Consider the following 18,866-nt stretch of genomic DNA (forward strand, 5'->3'; position numbering starts at 1 on the left):
TGCCCCAGCGTTTGCAAAGTGGGCAAAGTTTTATTATGCATTTTATTCAGTGTCATGAAGTGTATCGCTACACATGAATCAACCAATTTGGATCCCCCCACCCGATGCCATGCAGCATCATGGCGGGGGGAGGCATGTTTGCTGGCCTCCCATGTTTACATCCCAAGCATTTTCCATCAGCTAGCAGTGACTGAGACATTATCATTGTATGTGATTTATGCTGAGACATTGGTGGCTGGGTGCAGTCACAAGGCAGTGTGGTGTTACTGCGCTGTCTGTACTTGTGGGCCCAGTCACTGTGGCTAATCCATTTTTGGTTTTAATTGTTTAATGCTGTATCGGTTTGAGTTCTTTTACTTCCAGTAATTTTGTATTGCTATTAATTTTGCTTAGTTACTAGGCAAGCGGGATGCGGTTGACTCCTATTGGGCCCGCAGGGGCAGACAGCACTACATGGGACTATAATGTAGCCAGCTATGAGACGGTTCTTTGTTACCTGATTGAGGGGGCATTGATCAGATTGGGCCCCTGCCTTTTGACTCCATATAGCTAGTAGGCCTATGCCAGTGGTGTGGTATCTCCATTGCCCACTAGGCTCCACCTTCCCATGTGTTTCTCTGGTGTGTACAAGCTGCATGGCAAGCCTTTGTGGCCCTTAAGGTCTCCCTTAATTTAATCTCCCTATCTCTGTTAAGCAGCCAAGTGCTTTGAGCTCAGTAGGCTTTGGTGCCCTTACCCATACTTACTACTGGGCCAAAGCATTTTGGGGACCATTTTTTCACGATGTGTTACAGGGCCCTAGTTAGGCGTTGCAAGGCCTGGTTTATGGTGAGCAGGGGATTGGAATTGATGGCCCTTGGGGTCTCTTCTAACTAATCTGCTTCTAGGTGCCTGGCATTGTGTCATCTTGGCCTTTGTAGGTTGAATTATCTCCTCTCCCTCCCACATCTGCCAATAGTGTTTATGGTTTATTTCTTTTCGCCCTTAGGGAACTGAATGTTTTAGCTAGGGCAAAGCCCAAATGTCTGCAGGTGTGGATGTATTCCACTCTCTTCTTTCTTTCTTCTATCATAAAGCTCCCTTCCCAATTCCCATATTAACACCACTGTGGACTTGGACAAAAGAACTACAAACACATTGCTAAAAATCATATAATTCTTTTATCTCTCACTGAACTTTATTTCAGTTTTATGTCGTAAACTTCCATTTACATGTTAACATGTACATTTTTTTTAAAAAAAAACATACACACAATTGCATAAATGGCTTAAGCAATGGAATAGTATTTTAGAAAATTATTTCTTTTTAAAAAAAAAGTCCTGCTTTTGCCAAGGCTTGCTTTAGGAAAATGTGTACAAGTTACTTGTGTTTCTTACTTTGATTGTCCTTCCAGATGCGGTAATTGAGCACAGAGGCAAAAGTTAACCAGGCTATGTAAGGATACAACAAATATGCTGCTGTTTTGTTGACATGATACCAGACTGTTGTTGTTGCTGTGGCTGCTCCTGTGGTTAGTAGTATAGTCACCAGTCCCTGTGACAATATAAGGACATTAGCAGACAATATTAATTGAAATTCAGGGCAGAGAGCGCTATTAAAATCTGCTCTTCCAACATCCCCTTTTGCCTTTTTTTAAAAAAGCTGTCAAATTACACTGTATTCACCCAATATATTCACTGACTGTCATATTACATGATGTGAATCACAGAGTTGGAAGAGACCACAAGGACCATCCAGTCCAACAATCTGCCATGCAGGAACACACAATCAAAGCACCCCCCGACAGATGGCCACCCAGTCTCTGTTTAGAAGACCTCCAAAGGAGACACCACCACATTCCCAGGCAGCATATTCCACTGTCAAATAGCTCTTACTGTCAGGAAGTTGTTCCTAATGTTTATATGGAATATCTTTTCCTGTAGCTTGCATCCATTGTTCTGTGTCCTAGACTCTGGAGCTGCAGAAAACAAGCTTGCTCCATCCTCAATATAACCCTTCAAATATTTAAATAGGGCTATCAGACCTCAACTTTCTCCAAGCTAAACATACCCAGCTCCCTAAGGCCCTGTGCAGACCGGCCTTAAAGACTGGCATAGGGGCGGAGTCAGGGTATACCATCCGCATGGCACACGCCCTGACTCCACCCCCAGGACGGCGTGACTCCATGCACCACTCCACACAGCACACAGTGTCACAGGGCTCCTCTGGCACTGCGTCCACACGACACAGCGCTGAAGGAGTGCCGTAAAGCTATTACGCCCTGCAATGGCTAGATCCAGGCCACAGCATGTGATTGCCACGGCCCTGATCTGGCTGTAAAAGAGGCAGCTGGAGGCTGTACAGCCCCCCCCCCCCAAAGTCTCTCCTCCTAGGGAATGGTTTCCAGACCCTTCACCATTTTTGGTTGCCTTCCTCTGGACACGCTCCAGCTTCTCAACATCCTTTTTTAATTGTACCCAGAACTGGACACAGTATTCCAGGTGAGGCTGACCAAGGCAGAACAGAATGGTACTGTTACTTCCCTCAATCTAAACATTATAATTCTATTGATGCAACCTAGAATTACATTGGCTTTTTAAGCTGCCTATTCACACTGTTGACTCATATTCAACTTGTTGCCTACTAGGACTGCAAGATCCCTTTTGTGTGTCCTCCACAAATTAGTCTGATTGCTTTTAAAATCCCTATATGATAACATCACCACCACATGTGGCTCCATAAAGTAATCATATGCAATGTGGGTAGGAAATTCTTTTGAAATATATTTTATAAATAACATTGGGTATGGCTCTTCTCTAGAAGTGAGAGAGAGGGACAAATCCTAAAAATCAAATTACCCTGTCACAGTTTTTTCACCTGTTAACTATTATATTTTGATCATTGTTTGAAACGTCACTCTCATTTTAAATAAAAATTCAGAGAAGCTCAAAGTAGCCCAGGTATAAATTAGTTTTAAAGTCCTTTCTGTTTTGTTACCAGTGTTCAGCCACCATCTTCTTGCCTAGTAGATATTACAACCCATTCTAGCAGATAGCACAGGATCTCATTTACACTTACCCATCCTATTTTATGCTTTCCAAAGAATATGGGAACCCATGACCAGTTCAGTGCTAGGTTTCCTGCATAAAGACCAAGTGGAACCATGGATTTTTCATTGAAACCTCCCAGTTCTTTCCACACCAGGTAAGAACCATATCTGAAAGGAACACAATCTCAGTGTCAGAAAATTAACTGGACACAAGGGCTTTTGATACTGATATGAACCATTGATTTTTGGTGTGTGTGTATGATACAGAACCCCTACAGCCATAATAAACAATTTTGTTTTTGTTTTTAATTCTGGCAAATGATTCTCCATAATGTGCCTCAAAATGCCACCTGATGCAGACATATCAAAGATTGCCTATATTCCATCTGAAAACCCAGAAATGCAAACCAAGGGTGACTTCCGGTTATCTCTGGGTAGAATTGTTGGCTGATTTGGAGCCCAAAATATCACTGCTTGGCCTATGGCACAAGGGGCACTGTAGTTTCCCAGCCCAGCATTGCAGTCATAATCTCTGTACAGAACCAGCATGGTGTAGCGGATCAAGTGTTGAACTAGTACTCTGAAGACCAGGATTGTAATTCCCGCTCAGGTATGAAAACCTACCTTGGGCATGTCACACACTCTCAGCCTCATACCCAAACAAATTTTACCAAAAAATCCTGCAACAGGTTTACTTTAGGATTACCAAAACAGAAATGAATTGAACACACACAACATCTCTGTGTAGCCTTCTCTCTACAGTACTACAAACATGTACCTTTAAATTACATGTCTTTATTGTTTGTTCTTAGCTTGCAGGTTGGCCTGAGACAGTTACATGTTTCCAGCAAACTTCTTTGAATGTGATAATAAATATAAGCTTCCTTAAGGAAGGACATGACAGAAATGGTAGCTAAAAGGACGATAAGGAAAAAATGCATCAAAAGGCAACGTTTATTATATACCAAGGTTTCCCTTATATTTCCACCCATAATATTCTAGAACATGCAGTGTTAAATAAGTGGTGTATCTGCTTAAAATGTAGTTTTAAAAAGAGCTTTTCCAAATCTTTCCCACAAGGTGGCACCCAAACACATGCAACCTTGTAGAAGAAACTACAGTAGTTTGAACCAATAGAACTTCCTGGTTAATTAGGCATATCTGTGCTGAGATGTTTCTGATTGTATTTCTTCAAATCATTTTTGAATAATCCTACAGCGACCATATCACAGGGTTTTCTTGGCAGAATTTGTTTAGAGAAGGTTTACCCATGCCTTTCTCTGAGAAATTGTGAGAAAGCAAATCAATGACAAGGTTCGTAATCTCTGCTTTCAATATGCTCACAAGAAACACAAAGGAGGAAGGGCAGGGCTGCATATCACCTGAACAGTCAGTCCCCGAACAAGTCCTTGCTTGAAAACCACACTATGGCTAGAGCAGGAAAATAAATCGGGCTTACAAGAAAACAGTGGGCTGGCCTTCTAAGGAGAGAAATGAGTAGTTTGCATTAAAGTACTATTGAAACAGAAAAAATCTGCAGATACATTTTGCACAAAGAAGTATGTGCCTCCAGGGGCCAATATAGGGAGAAACAGGTGACTAGAGTTTGCCTAGTGTGATCTTTCTATTTTGGCCTGTCTGTAACAGGCTGCTCTGTTGCTTCTGTGCCTAGGTACTGATATTTTCAGGCTTCATTCCCTTCTTCCCATATGTCACTTCTGTTCCTTTTCTCCCATAGTTACTTGCCCACCACCACCACCCCACATACTGTATTTTGTAGTTCTCTAACAAAGCTTTCTGTTCACTGAAGATGACCTTTTGTCAATGATGCCTAACTCCAGCTTCCATTCAGGCTCTTACCGTGTTCAAAAAGGCCCTACTTCACTGGTAGTATATCTGCATCTCTTTTTAATTTCAAAACCAAGGGCCCATAAAGACAGGCCAAAATAAAGCTGTTTCAGGTCACTTTGGAGGAATGCTATTTAAATTATGCATGCATCGGCTGGAAGCCATGCCAAAGCCATGCTCCAGACCTAAGGACTGGAGTGCAACTTTGGCACAGCTTCTGGCCTCTTAAAATGTGTGTGTCATTTAAACAGCATACCTCCAAAGTGATCCGAAGCAGCTTTATTTTGGCCTGTCTGTTCGGGCTCTAAGTTTCTAGTGCATATAATCAGGCAAATTGAGAATGTTCTGATGAAATATCCAAAGTCAGAAGAAGGTTACACAGAATTTCCAGAAGGGAATACAGAATTTTTTTTAATTTACTTTTTGGTGCATATCTTGAAAAGAAAGAAACATAAATGTTGCCCTTTGAGAAACAAACAAACTACATACCCCATCGATGAATATAAAGTTGCCCACACAGGCGGAAATACCCAGTTAGGTGGCCGCCAGGAAGGTTTCTCCAGGGTTTCATACCATGTAGGAAGCTCTTTCCTCACGATCCTCGCTCCCCAAATGCTTCCTGCATTGGGCAAGAGGGTGAAGCCAACTATGGGACCCCAGGACTTTACTACTTCCATTACAGATTCTGCAACAAATACACAGAAATATACAAACATGGTGAGACCTGGCCTTGCACATACCAGGAAAATATTTGCAGCAAACAAGACTTGACATATAAGGCTGGAATTCCTTCTTCAGGAAGAATACTCAGGACCGGAACAGATGGGCAGGAAAAAGTGGCCTGTTTCTTAAAGCTCATTGAAACCCCAGTGCCCACATGGCCCACTCCCAAGGCAGGTCAAATATGCACATGCTGACCACACGACACAACATGAACCCACAACAGTGGATTAGTTTTGTTGCCTCCTCGCCATACATGTTACACCATCACACAAACACACCACCTGCAACCTCCAAATACCTCTCATGTCTGCCCAGATGCCATCCCATTACATGGCCGCCCCTTTGATCAGCCACACAGTTGCACATGCCTGTACAGGACATCAGTGCATCAGTGTGTGAGTGTTATATTGACAAAGCACAATAATGTAGCCCCCCCCCCCCCCCCCCAATACATGTCCTCTTCACCCTCTTCTCCCATGTCTCTCGCTAGATGGTCTGGTTTGTGTTTATTGTAAATACATTTATTTGAGTTGTTGCATTTTCATTGCTTTGCTTTGCTGCAATATGATATGCAGGCGCAAGGATGTGCATTTTCCACCTTGAGTCAGACTATTCTGGCTTCTTTTTGCTCTGTTTTTTAGCCCCAGACGGCTTCAGTCCGGTTTCCAGATGCTTTCAAAATGTGTGTCGTCTAAATGCCCCACCTTCAAAGCAGCTGGAAACCACTTTATTTTGTTTGTCTATGGCATGGTACAGACCTACCAAAAAGAGAGGCCTGCCGGTGCCTGTTTTTCCTCTGCAGAGAAGCCGCAGCCACCAAACCGTGTGACTTCCCTGCAGAGGAAAAAGAACCCGTGAAAAGCAGATTCTTTTTGCCCCTCAGGGTGGACATCACGAGTGCACTCGGGATGTCACAGACGTGGTGTGACGTGCAGACACTATGCGTCCATCACGTCATAATGGCAGCACCCGTATACATTGCACCACTGACAAATCTGGCTTCTTCTTGTTAGTCAAATTTAATAATATTTGGCTGTTAATCATCAATGTCTATATACAGTACCTACTTTACGACAGAAGATTAAATTGAGGAACATATGGTATAATTTGCAAAAGTACATCACAAACGTATTAGCTCTGTATCCCAAAGCCCTTCTGATATTGGCTGGGGACTTCAGTGCAGGAATCGGCCCTAATGAAACAGATCTATATGCACATTTCCATCTTCCACAACCAGAACCTGATCCAGGTCTAGCTTTGCCATCTCGACAATCTAAAGACAGAGTATACAACTGGGCTGGCCTCTATCTTACCCAGCTAACCCATAAAATGAATCTAGTGGTGACGAATGGTTCAACTGAAGGTGATATCAAAGGGGAATACACCTTCGTGTCCAACTGCAGGTCCTCTACAATTGATTATTTTGTGGTATCGTATGATTTGCTTTCTATGATGCCTAGGTATGTGATAGAATAACACGTAGAGAGCGACCATTTACCTGTAACCCTGACACTAGAATGTGCCACACAAGCAGATTTTGCAGAACAGACTGCTCTACCGGATGGCAATCTGGAATTGAGATCTCAAGGTATTAAATGGTCCTCCAAGGCCAAGAACAATGTTAAATCTGCTCTAAAAAGTGTCTAACTCTTTGCAGTTTGCTGCTAACTACAAAATCCCCTGATGTTATTTTTGAATCCTTTCAACAGTTAAGTACAATAATTAAGAACTTGCTGAGTCGATGGTTGTCACACGGTCCCTTAACCCTAGTATGGCACCAGCATGGTGCTTTAGCGACGTGCGTACAGACAGGCCAAAATAAAGCTGCTTCAGGCCACTTTGGAAGTGTGCTATTTAAATGAAGTATGCATCCTAAGAGGCCAGAAGCCATGCCAAAGCCACGCTGCAGTCCTAAGGACTGGAGCGCAGCTTTGGCACAGCTTTGGGCCTCTTAAGATGCATGTGTCATTTAAACAGCATACCTCATGTGGCCCGAAGCAGCATTATTTTGGCCTGTCTGTTCAGGCCCTATTTCACCTCTCCATTTGGTAGTTCTAGAACACCACCAAAGCTTAAAGTCTTGACTAGAAAGATATGAGATGATAAAATAGCCAGGAGTAGAGGGCAAGATGGGAGATCAGATAATAGCAAGAGCAAGAGCACTTACAATTGTATACCACTTTATAGTCATCCCTCCTGATTCGCGGGGGATCCATTCCGGACCACCACCACCCCACGAATCCAGAAAATCACACATATCCAAGCCCCATTGATTTAAATGGTTGTGCGTGCCCTGGGCACATGTGCCATTTTGTCCCTCCCCACTTGCTGTCCGTGAATAATCGAGACCGTGGACTCCAAGCCCGTGAATTAGGAGTGACAACTGTATATTCCTATGCACACCCTAAGCAGTTTGCAATGTGTTAGCCAATTGCCCCCAACAAGCTGAATGCTCATTTTAGCAACTTACAAAAGGATGGTAAACTGAGTCAACCTTGGAGCCCTGCAGGATCGAACTAACAACGTTGTGGCTACAGGAATGGCATTTAACTACTGTGCCACCAGGGCAGATAAGGTCCCATCATGGCAGATTAGTCTATACTCAGATACTTTTGAGACCTCTGACAAAAGAGAAGGACCAACAAATTCACATGTGCATATTTATTTACTTTAACTACTCTGCAGTGACTTAAAACTGAGTGTGGCCACTGATCCTACTGAATCGCAATTTGAAAGAATACACAAATCTTTCTTGTGTTTGAATTGAGAGGCACACACACACACACATGCAAACCACTACTCAGTACTGCACATATCCAGTGATATGTCTATCCTTGTTGCTGCTGTGTGCCTTCAAGTTGTTTCTGGCATATGGAGGCCCTAAGGTGTGCCCATTCTTGGCAAGATTTGTTCAGAGCGAGTTTGCCCTGGCCTTCCTCCAAGGCTAAGAAAGTGACTTGCCCAAGGTCACCCAGTGGGTTTCTGTGGCTGAACAGGGATTTCAACCCGTCTCCAGAGTTGTAGTCCAAAGCTCAAACCACTACATTAGGCTAGTTCATATCTATCCTTCTACTCCCTTTGTTTAAATTAGTCAGCATAATGCCAAAGCCAATAAAATGCATGTTCAAATAGCCTTTTAAAACTTCTGCTGGTCTATGACCATAATAAAGATGAACTGAACTCTTTAAAACTAGTATATAGAAACCAACATTTTAAAACAAGAAAATATGATTAAATAGGACTGGCAGTGAGGTAAATGCTATTTCCAGCTGCCACAGAGAAAGAACTAACACCAAATAAGAATCCACAATGAGGTTGTGGATCGTGAAAGGATATGCAGAAGAATTAGGCCCTGAAATGAAAAGATCACAGGTATGAGAGGCTGGAACTGAGAAAGTCAGACACACCTTATAACTGGCAACAGACCAAGTTTGGGGCCTGGCCCAGGAAGGAGTTATAGAAACCTGTGCAGCTTGTTTCAATTAGTTGCTCAAAGGTGTTCCTTGTCACAGTTATCAAGCTTTCTTTGTGATATGTGTTAGAAAGTGCACATGTACCCCACCCAATGGTTGCTGAAATCTCACTTCTCAAAAATGTTTTTACCAGACAATTAGTGCTATATGAGGAGGGATTTCAACCATTTTTATTTCATTTTTAATGGGCTATGTCAAAACAGAAGCATAATAGATAAAGGCTTTTTCGGGTTTGGGGATAATGGAAGGACATGTAATCATTAAATTTCTACATATATTTGTTAAACACAGGGCTAGTTACATTATGGGGTGTGAGCAAGCCAGAGTAAGGCATTGGGCAAGATTCTGTTCAGTGCCAACAGAAGATGAAGCTGGCATGGTTTTCCCAGGCTTCCACATGCAGCCTCTGCTTGAGGAACTGGGCAAAGCTCCACATCCAGTTGGGAGGGCAGATCCCAAACATCATCCAGTTTTGCAGTAGGAAAGAGCCAATGGCCTCCTGGTAGAGATCCAGCTGCATGTGAGGTTGAGTGTAGCAACAGCATGAACAATTACGCTTGGGGGTGTCATTGTGCATGGAGGTATTACATGCCTCCTTCCACAAGAACCCAGAAAGGACATGTGGGATGGTACACCAGCATATGTCACCAAAAGAATCCTAGCCATTGAGTACTTTCCAGCTAGCTTGAATATCCATCTGGATTGTCAATATTTTCTAGTAGCAATAGCAAATAGCAAGTACATTTCTATACTGCTTATCAGTGCACTTAAGCACTCCCTAAGCCAGGGATGTCCAAACTCTGTCCCTCCAGGTGTTTTGGACTTCAGCTCCCAGCATTCCAGATCATTAGCCAAGGTAGCTGAGGCTTCTGGAAGCTGAAGTCCAGAAACCTGGAGGGCCAGAGGTTGGACATCACTGCCTAAGTGGTTTATAACTGTAAGCTAACTGTAGCAGGACTGGCAAGCAGAGGGGTAGCTATGGGGGGCAATATGAGAGTACGGACTCCCAAATAATACATTTTGTAAACCCTGCCATATAAATTTTCCTTCAATACCTAAATGTCTTGCCTTGCAGATTTTGAAAGTCATTCACACCTAAAACACACATATTTGCTACGTTTGCATAACCTTGTTAATTTTGCCTGTCCTCCTTGGGTGCTCAAAACTGTATTTCTAAATGCGTAGATTAAGTGTGAAATTACAACAATGCTATAAATTTGAGGAACAAAAAATTTCATAGGCAGGACATTTTTATATGGTAGTTCAACGTCCTCATTTTGCCCCCATTGTAGCAAAATGTGTAGTTCTGCCTTTAATTTTCTAACATATGAGACTGGGCCCACTTTCATTGTTTTAGTCACTAAATGAGGTGATTTCAACTGCTGATATCTCAAAAGGAGAACTAGCCAAACAGAAAGTGTATCTTTACAGTGTTATGTCAGTTTCATACTACTTTAAGTGTCAGGCCTCCATCCTATGGAATCCTGAGATTTGTTGTTTAGTTGGGAATGTAACATAAGTGGTGGATATGTGAAAAGGCAAGAAAATATTGGACTATGAGTTACACTAGGATAGAAGTGTTACTGAAAGATACATTGCAATTAAAAACAGAGATTTTGTTGTTGTTGTTGTTGTTGTTGTCGTCGTTGGGACAGCTGGATGAACAACTGGACAAGAAATATGGAAGAATTCTGCAGTATATGATTACAACAGTGAGAATAATTTATGCGCAGAGGTGAAAGGACACTGCAATGGCCATTTATGCCCAAACTTAATATCCAGTCTTCAGCAGTGGCTGAGGACTGGATATTAAGACTATATGATTTAGTGGAAATGGACAAATTGACAATTTATGAAGGGACAAGGCACTGGAGATTTTAACAGAAGAATGGAAATTGTTTAAAGGGTACATGAGTAGTAACAGGGGAAAAAAGATAGTATCAGGTGGTGAAGCTTAAAATGAATAATGTAAGTAATCTAGAAGTTAGATGATAATCACTTATTTAGCAGTCAATTTATGTTCCTATTTTACATTGGCTTAGATGAAGTAGAATTATTAATTATAACTACTTACCAGAGAATTGGAAGCCATATCTTGTACTAGTGTCGTCTTAGTATGTCTGTTGTATATTGTTAGTTGTGTAGTTTATTAGAATTAGTTTAGTTTAGATTACTTTAGTTTGATTGTGAAATATATTTTGTTTTGTGATAAAAAAAATAAGTATGTGTTAAGGTTTTTTCTTCCAAGTTTTTTAATTGTCTGATAGAGAGGTGCACTGCTCCAAACTGGAGTGCATTAGAGCACTCCAGCAGAAAATTCTGAGTCCTTGAGCAAACTACAAATTCTAGGATTCCATAGGATTGAACCATGACAGTTAAAGTGGTATGAAACTGGTATAACTGTGCTGTACATACACACCCAGATAGGTGTGGTATCCATTAATGAGAGAGACAGAACCTCCTGGCTCATTTTAGGGCATGCTCGCTGGAGGATTCTGGGAGACATAATCTAAAAAACTAATGGCAGCAAGCTCTGGATGTATAGACCTAGCATAGGACTTTCTCAGAGACCATGACTACTCAGTGCAACAGACCATGTAAATCCTGGGGAAAAACAGAGACAGTCTGCACACCTATACACCCAACACACACCTTTATTGGTTTGTGGTGGGATCTAGCCACTGTTCAGTCAACCACATCTACCAGAAATGGTAGTCTGACTCCAGTTATATATCTGTTTCTCCACTTTAAAAAATTCCCGTGAACACCCCAACTTCTGTCCATTTATTTAATTGTATAAGAGGCACAAGTGGTCACATAAGGCCTTACTATAGTGCTGTGTTGGGAAAAGCTCTTCACATATGAATGTTATACAGGTAATTAAGACAGTCACCAGAAAAAAAGGTGGACACACAGTGAAGCCAGTGGGCACTTATCCCTAACTGACATCTTCAACACATTTTCTGGTCTTTCACCTGTATCTCTGTCTGTCTGCATAAGATTACTATTAGGCATAAAGCAGTTTTTTTCCTGTGTCACCTTATTTTTCTGATGGTAAAATATGTTGCTGTTCATGGCAAAGTAGCAGAGCCAGGGGAAAAAGCATTGAGTGCAAACATTTATCTGAGAAAACGACACACAAAATAAAACCGTCTTTTGTCTGTCCTATCTGTTCCCAGACCCAATGAATTTCCATTTGACATTCTTATCCCTACCCCTCATAGCCAGATTTTAGACCATTTTAGTCTTCAAAAGCATCTAAATTTTCTGACGAATACACTGGTCAGCAAGCAGTTATGTGGGATGTCTGCCATGTATTCTTCAGCTTGTAAGGAAAGGAAATACCAAAAGACTTGCATGTAGGAAAGCAGATGCCTTGGCATGTAGCCCAACAGAAATACAGTTAGAAAATGGGAGGTGAAAAAGAAGGAAGGAAGGAAGGAAGGAAGAGAAACACAGTGGACACAAATAAGATAGAGAGTTAAAGAAACAGAGCTGTGACAAATGCATATTACACTAAGATTATGTGGGGGCTTCCAAGCACAAATTCATACTCATATCATTTTTGAGAATATCAATGGTTGAATTGCCTTGGACTGACTATATTTTAAAAGCAGACACCCACTGGGTGACCTTGGGCATGTCACACACTTTCAGCCTCAGAGTAAGGCAAAGAAAGGCAAAGCCAATCCCCCTCTCAACCAATCTTGCCAAGACAGTCCCATTATAGAATTGCCATAAGTTGAAAACTACTCGATGGTATATTGCTAATAAGGTACAATTTTAAGCTTTGGCCTGTCATAGGAATATCTAACAATGCAAAAATAAATAAATAAATAAATAAATAAATAAATAAAATTGCAATCATATTTGATTCCCAGGAGCATTTCAGGAGTTCATTCTGATGCTCCTTGACTTCCATTGTGATGCGCTTATTGTTCTATGACAGTTAAGCCTGTTGCAAGGTACCCAGGATGAGGCAGTTCACTGCTGATACAAGTCAAGAAAAGGCAACTAATGGCTGGTTATTTCAAGTCTTCATTATTTTAGCCTTCTTTCTGGGAAGGGAAGCACAGTTTGTGGGGTTTTCAGCCTCAGGTAACAACTTGTCTTCAGTGGCAGGGTTATATTTGCTCAAGGGAATGGAGGAGGAAATTTATTGTTTAGCAAATCTCTTAGGTCAGCCTTGGCGGGACAAGGCTGACCAAAGGGATTTGATCCATTTAAGAGAGTAGGCCAATTGGTTTAAAGGAGGAGGAAAGGGTGGTAGGAGAGAATGGATTCATCTGGAAGATGAGAAGATCCAGAGGGAATGATCTAAGAAAATCTAGAGGGAACCATCCATGAAGAGTCAGACCCCAAATGTCTCACTGCGTCCCAACTGCAGCTGTAGAAATTTGAGCAGATTTGGATAGATAAAGCACGTTTCCACATTTCCGCCAAACCCTTTTCTTTCTTATTTACTGCCACTGTGACCCATGAGTCCTTTCTTTTGGAGTCACTTCTTCCAAACCAGCTGCAAAGTCTGGTTTGCTTGCTGGTTTGCATAACTTAAGAAATGACTCCAGGCAAGTGAAGCTGCATGAAACTCTCCTTATGGCCACAAGATTCGAATGGCTAAAGCTGTGCACTTTCAGATTCTCTAGTTGGGTTGGCATCATCACCAGGGAAGGAACTTTGCTCCCAGAAATGTGAGTAGCTACTGTCTCATTGTTTATTTTAAAGTATGTTTTAGGTTGTGAATTGTTTAATTGTTATTTGGGGGGGGGGGGGGAGATACTGGGATCTGGGATTGTACTGTTTTAACTTGTAAGCTGCCCCAGTTGTCTCAGACAGAGAAGCAGGATATAAATAAAATTTTATTTTTTTATTATTAGTACAGTAAGTGTACTAATAATACTAATTAGGAATTAGTATTAGTAATACTAATTACGAATTAGTAAAGCTCCCTTCCGCAACTTTCAGCATATGTTGAAGCCGTGGCACAATGTAATAAATGGCACTCTGCGTACACCACTGTTCACAAAAATAAGCTCCAAAGCCAGCATCAGAAGAAATCTGCAACGTAGCCTCCAACTTTTTCTCTTCCCTCCAAAATGAGACACCATTACAAATTTTCAAAAATGTCAACCAAACATCCAAATCTTGGCAGAAGCCTTTTGTCAATTTAATCCTATTATGAGGTTGTGAAACATCGCCAATGGCATCACATAAAGGACAAAGTTTGCAGTTTGGGAGTACTCCTTGATCCATCCCTGCAGTTGTCATCTCATATATATGCAACTGCCAGGAGTGCTTGGTATCAACTTTGGTTGATACACCAGCTGCGTCCCTACCTTGACTGAAAGGACCTTGAAGCAGTGGTACTTGCACTAGTAATCTCTCGTTTAGAGTTCTGTAATGCAATCTACTTGGAGTTACCCTTGTATCAAGTCCGGAAGCTTCAATTGACATAAAATGAGGCAGCCAGATTGGTCAACGGTACATCTAGGTTTGACTATATAACACCAGTATTAAAATCTCTCCACTGGCTGCCAATTACCTTCCGGGCGCAATACAAGGCATTGGTTATTACCTTTAAAGCCCTACATGGCTCAGGCACGAGTTACTTGCGGGAATGCCTCTGCCTACACAATCCGCCCCACACTCTCAGAACATCAGGGAAGTACTTATTGGAACATCATAGTACCAGGTTAATAACAACTTCCCACAGGGTGTTTACAGCAGCATTCCCAAAATTATGGAATGGCCTGTCAGAAGAGATCCGTTGCATTACCACCCTAGAGGCCTTCAAGAAAGTACTCAAAAGAAATCTCTTCCAATGGGCTTATCCACCAGATTCAATGTAAAAGTCGATGACAATAGCTGACTCTCGACTTTGATCACTGATTACTGATAAATTGATTTTAGAGTACTAATAGGAATTCCTAAATTCAATATAAGTGTTTTATTGATTGTATTAATATTTTGTACTATTGTGTATTACTCTGTATTATTTTATTGCTGTAATCCCGCCTCGATCTTTGGAGAGGCGGGAAATACAAATATACTCTATTATTATTATTATTATTATTATTATTATTATTATAAAAGTTTCAAACATAGAACACGATACTGAGCATCCCATGGGAAGTCCTCAGTTCATATAAAACTCCCCATCAAAACTAAAGCCTATCAATTCAAAATCATTAGGGTGCACCGGCAACAGTCTAAAGACAGATTTAATATCACACTTTGTCAGCTCAGCCCCTATGCCGTGTTTCCTTACTTCTTTCATGGCCATATCAAAAGAAGTATATCGTATGGTAGCCAATTCGTGTGGAATGGCTTCATTAACTGAGTCTCACATAGGATAAGATCAATGATGTATAAGCCTGAATTCTCCTGGTGTCTTCTTAGGCATTATCCCCAAAGGAGAGACCCTCAAATTTGGGACAGGAGGTTCTGAAAAGGGACCAGTTACCCTACCCTTGGAAACCTCCTTTGCTATCTTTAGTCTCACTATGTCCTCCATACTCCTAACTGACTTCAAGTTGGACGCCATGAAGGGGCGTCAAATGCCGCAAAGAGGGATCTTAAAACCACCAGTGACACCCGCTAACAAAAACAACGCTGCCTCCCTAACAGGATAACAACTTAACCAAACAGAGAGGGTATCTAAATTTATGGGACTAGGTCCCTTTTGCAGGAGAGTTGGCAGAGCCCACCACCTTTTCAGGACCCTGGTCCTTCTTGGCGGACTGCCCATGTCCTCGAGTGCATATTTTGAGTGAGTGATTACCCCACAGAGAATCCCTACAAGCCTATTGCACAATCCCTACAAGCCAAACTCCCAGCATAAAAACTTCTGCTGCTGTCCTGGTGTCCCTGAACCATGAAAGGAAGGTGAAGGAGATGCTTTCTGGACCAAATGTCCACTGTGTGAATACTCCCCGGAGTAGGCTGAGCGGGAGTCCTGAGTTGTATCCACAGCTGCGAGTGCATCACATCCCATCGCAATGAAGGGTAAATAGCAGGTAGCATTCAGAATGGCGTATCATAGAGCAACCATGCTGGGCCTGAGTAATCAATGTATGCTTTATGAATAATGTCTATGTACTGAAACAACGAGGCTGAACGCATGGGCTGTACTCATGCAATGAAACTCGCATAGATCAGGATGCAGGAAAGTCAATTATTCCAGTTTCTTTCAACCTGCCGCTTTTTAAAATTTTTCCTTCTCCCTTTCATCCATGGCTTCCTTCTCCTTCTTATCCAACTCCCTATACATGAGCGTAAACACATCAGTGTATTTGCCTCTCAATATCTTATCCTTTGTCGCGTGGGATAAATGATCACTTAATGGAAGCATTATGTTACCAATTGGTATCGCTGAAAAGGATGCTAAGTCATAACCAGTAGAATAACCTGTATGAGGAGAGGGCCACCACTGCAGCTGACCAAAGGTCACAGACTGTGACCCTGTCTGAAGAAAAGTCCTCAAGGCTGACCCCATGTGAGATGCAGGCCACCCCCAGACCTAACCAAAGGGGATAGCTTGATTCCCCATAGTCATAGGAACCCTGAATGTAGGAGTAGGTTGAGAAGTTGCTTGGAGCTGGCCAAGTGCCCACGACCCAGTAATGTCAGTTGAGCAAAACTGTGTGTCAGAAGCTTCACCTGATAAACTGCCAGGCACTTAATAAACAATAATAAATTTTTATTTATATACCACTTTTCTATAAATCAAAGCGGTTAACAACATGTACATGATCTTCTGCAGCACCATGTTGACCCTCCAAGGACTCCTGCAAAGATACATCCTGACCCCATAGAATGAGCAGCTCTATCATCTTGAGCATGCAATTGTTCTAGGGCAGAAATAGGAGAGCACATCTCATTAAACATCAACTCTTATCAGAGATCTTAGCAGAAGGCACCGGTATGTAACCGGCCCTAATGACTGTATTCTAGCGAATGCTTCTCTCCCTATGGAAGTTCATCATCACTGTCATTATCAGAGTCAACAACCTCAACCCACTTGGATGAGGCCTTTTTATCCGGACCTTTGCCTTTATTGCCTACAAATCCCTTCTTTGGAGCCATAATGCAAAATGTCAATAAAAGTAAACAACATCCACAGCTTTGAAACAATTGGGTAATATAGAAGCACAGCACTCTCAATAGGATACTAATGACCAAACAACTGTCTCACAAAGAAATGGGAGAGAAATTGAATAAAAGTTAAAATCAGACTCCCATCGAAAAACCATCCGGGATAGACCCTGCTTAGCAAAACAAAAAACAAAAACCCGAACACACACAAAATAGCCACGTGTCACAAAATGGCTGCCTAACAACCAGTTAGCCCCTAAATTTATCTTTGCATACAAGCCCCGTTGCAATAACAAAATATAGAAACAACAAAATACAGTGCCCCCACGCTATAGGCGGGTGCCCCATACGTGGTTTCCTGCTTACGTGGAAGCCATGCGATCGGAGAGTGAATGGCGTGCAAGCCCGTGGCGCACACACTCTCCCGTGCCGCAAGCACAAGCCCCATTCAGTCAAATGGGACTCAAGCTTACGTATTTTTTGGCTTACTTGGGGGGGCGGTCTGGAAAGGAGCCCCTACATAAGCCAAGGGACCACTGTATACAAATATAGAAATTTCAGAATTTAGAAATAACGAAATATCACAAGCTCAAAATAAACAACCATTGAACCAACCTGTTCTTCCTCCTTATCTGAATCAAGAAGACTGGACTGAATGTCAGAAGCCAACAAGATTGAGGCACCCGCAAAACAAACAAGTGCTCCCTTGCTTCATGGCAAATGCAAATGAGGCAAGGAAAGGAGTAAAAGCTGAGGTGCCCACAGCTCCAGCAGCTCTCTCCCTGCTCCTGCCGAGCCATAGCAACCAACGGGAACCACACTGGTATCCAGAGCAAACACCAGGCTCAAGCCAGACTCTCACAGATGTCAGCCCTGCCCTGTAACCAGCACTGAGGAACTGGCTCATAGCTGAAGGGTCGGCCAAACAAGCCTCATTGCAAAGCAAGTGAGGTGATAAACCAAGCCAGCCAGCTCCTCAGGGGTGACACCCCCAAGCCGAATGAAAGGTGCCCAGGCCGAGGCCCACACAGCGCCAACAGGCTGTCTCCACACCCCAACCGATTCAGGATGACAAAGGGGAGCTGCGCCGGCATCCGAAGTATGCTGCCTGAGCCAAACAAGGCCATCCTTGGTCAAGGCCAGGAATGTACTCTGGACAGGAGCAAGCAGACAAGGCCTCCCTGCACCAGCGTTTGAATCAACTGACAGGGGTTTGAGCGGGTGAGCCTCAAACAGGTTAAGCCCCCACCCCCCCCACACACACACACCTCTTCTGACAGCCCATGGAGTGCACCTTTTTTATTTCAATTGCTGGTCTCTCCAATGAGAGGCCAGAAAAGCCTCCTCCCCGGACCACTGGATCAGGGGGAAGTATTGACTGGACTTCATGCCAGTAAAAATACATTTCCACGTTTCTTCAAAACTGTCTTCCTTCTTATAACCCTGGTGATCTTCCCAACCACAATTCTTTTCCTTTCAATTCACTTCTTCCAACAAGCTATGAAGCCTGGTTTGCTTGGTGGTTGGCATAACTAAGAGATTACTCCAATCAAGTGAAGCTTCATGAAACCCTCCTCATGGCTGGTAGATATGAACAGCTAAAGCTATGCACCTATTAGAGCCACCAGTTTGGTTAGCTTCATTACAGGGAGGAAACCTTGCTTCCAGAAACACGAGTATTCCTTAATCCCAAAGGCTAT

General features: G+C 42.5%; 1 protein-coding gene across 2 annotated transcripts in view; it reads right to left on the reverse strand.

Annotated features, from left to right (window-relative positions):
* Positions 1-1,160: 1,160 nt before the first annotated feature.
* The window catches only part of LOC149312609 (translocator protein-like), a 28,454-nt gene continuing 10,748 nt past the window's right edge, over positions 1,161-18,866 (reverse strand). For both annotated transcript variants that reach the window (XM_089524979.1, XM_089524980.1), the window contains exons 2-4: positions 5,366-5,561; positions 3,058-3,196; positions 1,161-1,533 (exon numbers count right to left, since the gene is read on the reverse strand). In XM_089524979.1, coding sequence (XP_089381105.1) covers positions 1,360-1,533; positions 3,058-3,196; positions 5,366-5,553 — 501 coding nt within the window. In that variant the 5' untranslated portion in view covers positions 5,554-5,561 and the 3' untranslated portion in view covers positions 1,161-1,359. The remainder of the gene's footprint in view (positions 1,534-3,057; positions 3,197-5,365; positions 5,562-18,866) is intronic.

This window comes from Sceloporus occidentalis, unplaced genomic scaffold (assembly GCF_023333645.1).
Source record: "Sceloporus occidentalis isolate IW3139 unplaced genomic scaffold, rSceOcc1.0.p SCAF_5, whole genome shotgun sequence".
Classification (NCBI taxonomy): Eukaryota; Metazoa; Chordata; class Lepidosauria; order Squamata; family Phrynosomatidae; genus Sceloporus; species Sceloporus occidentalis.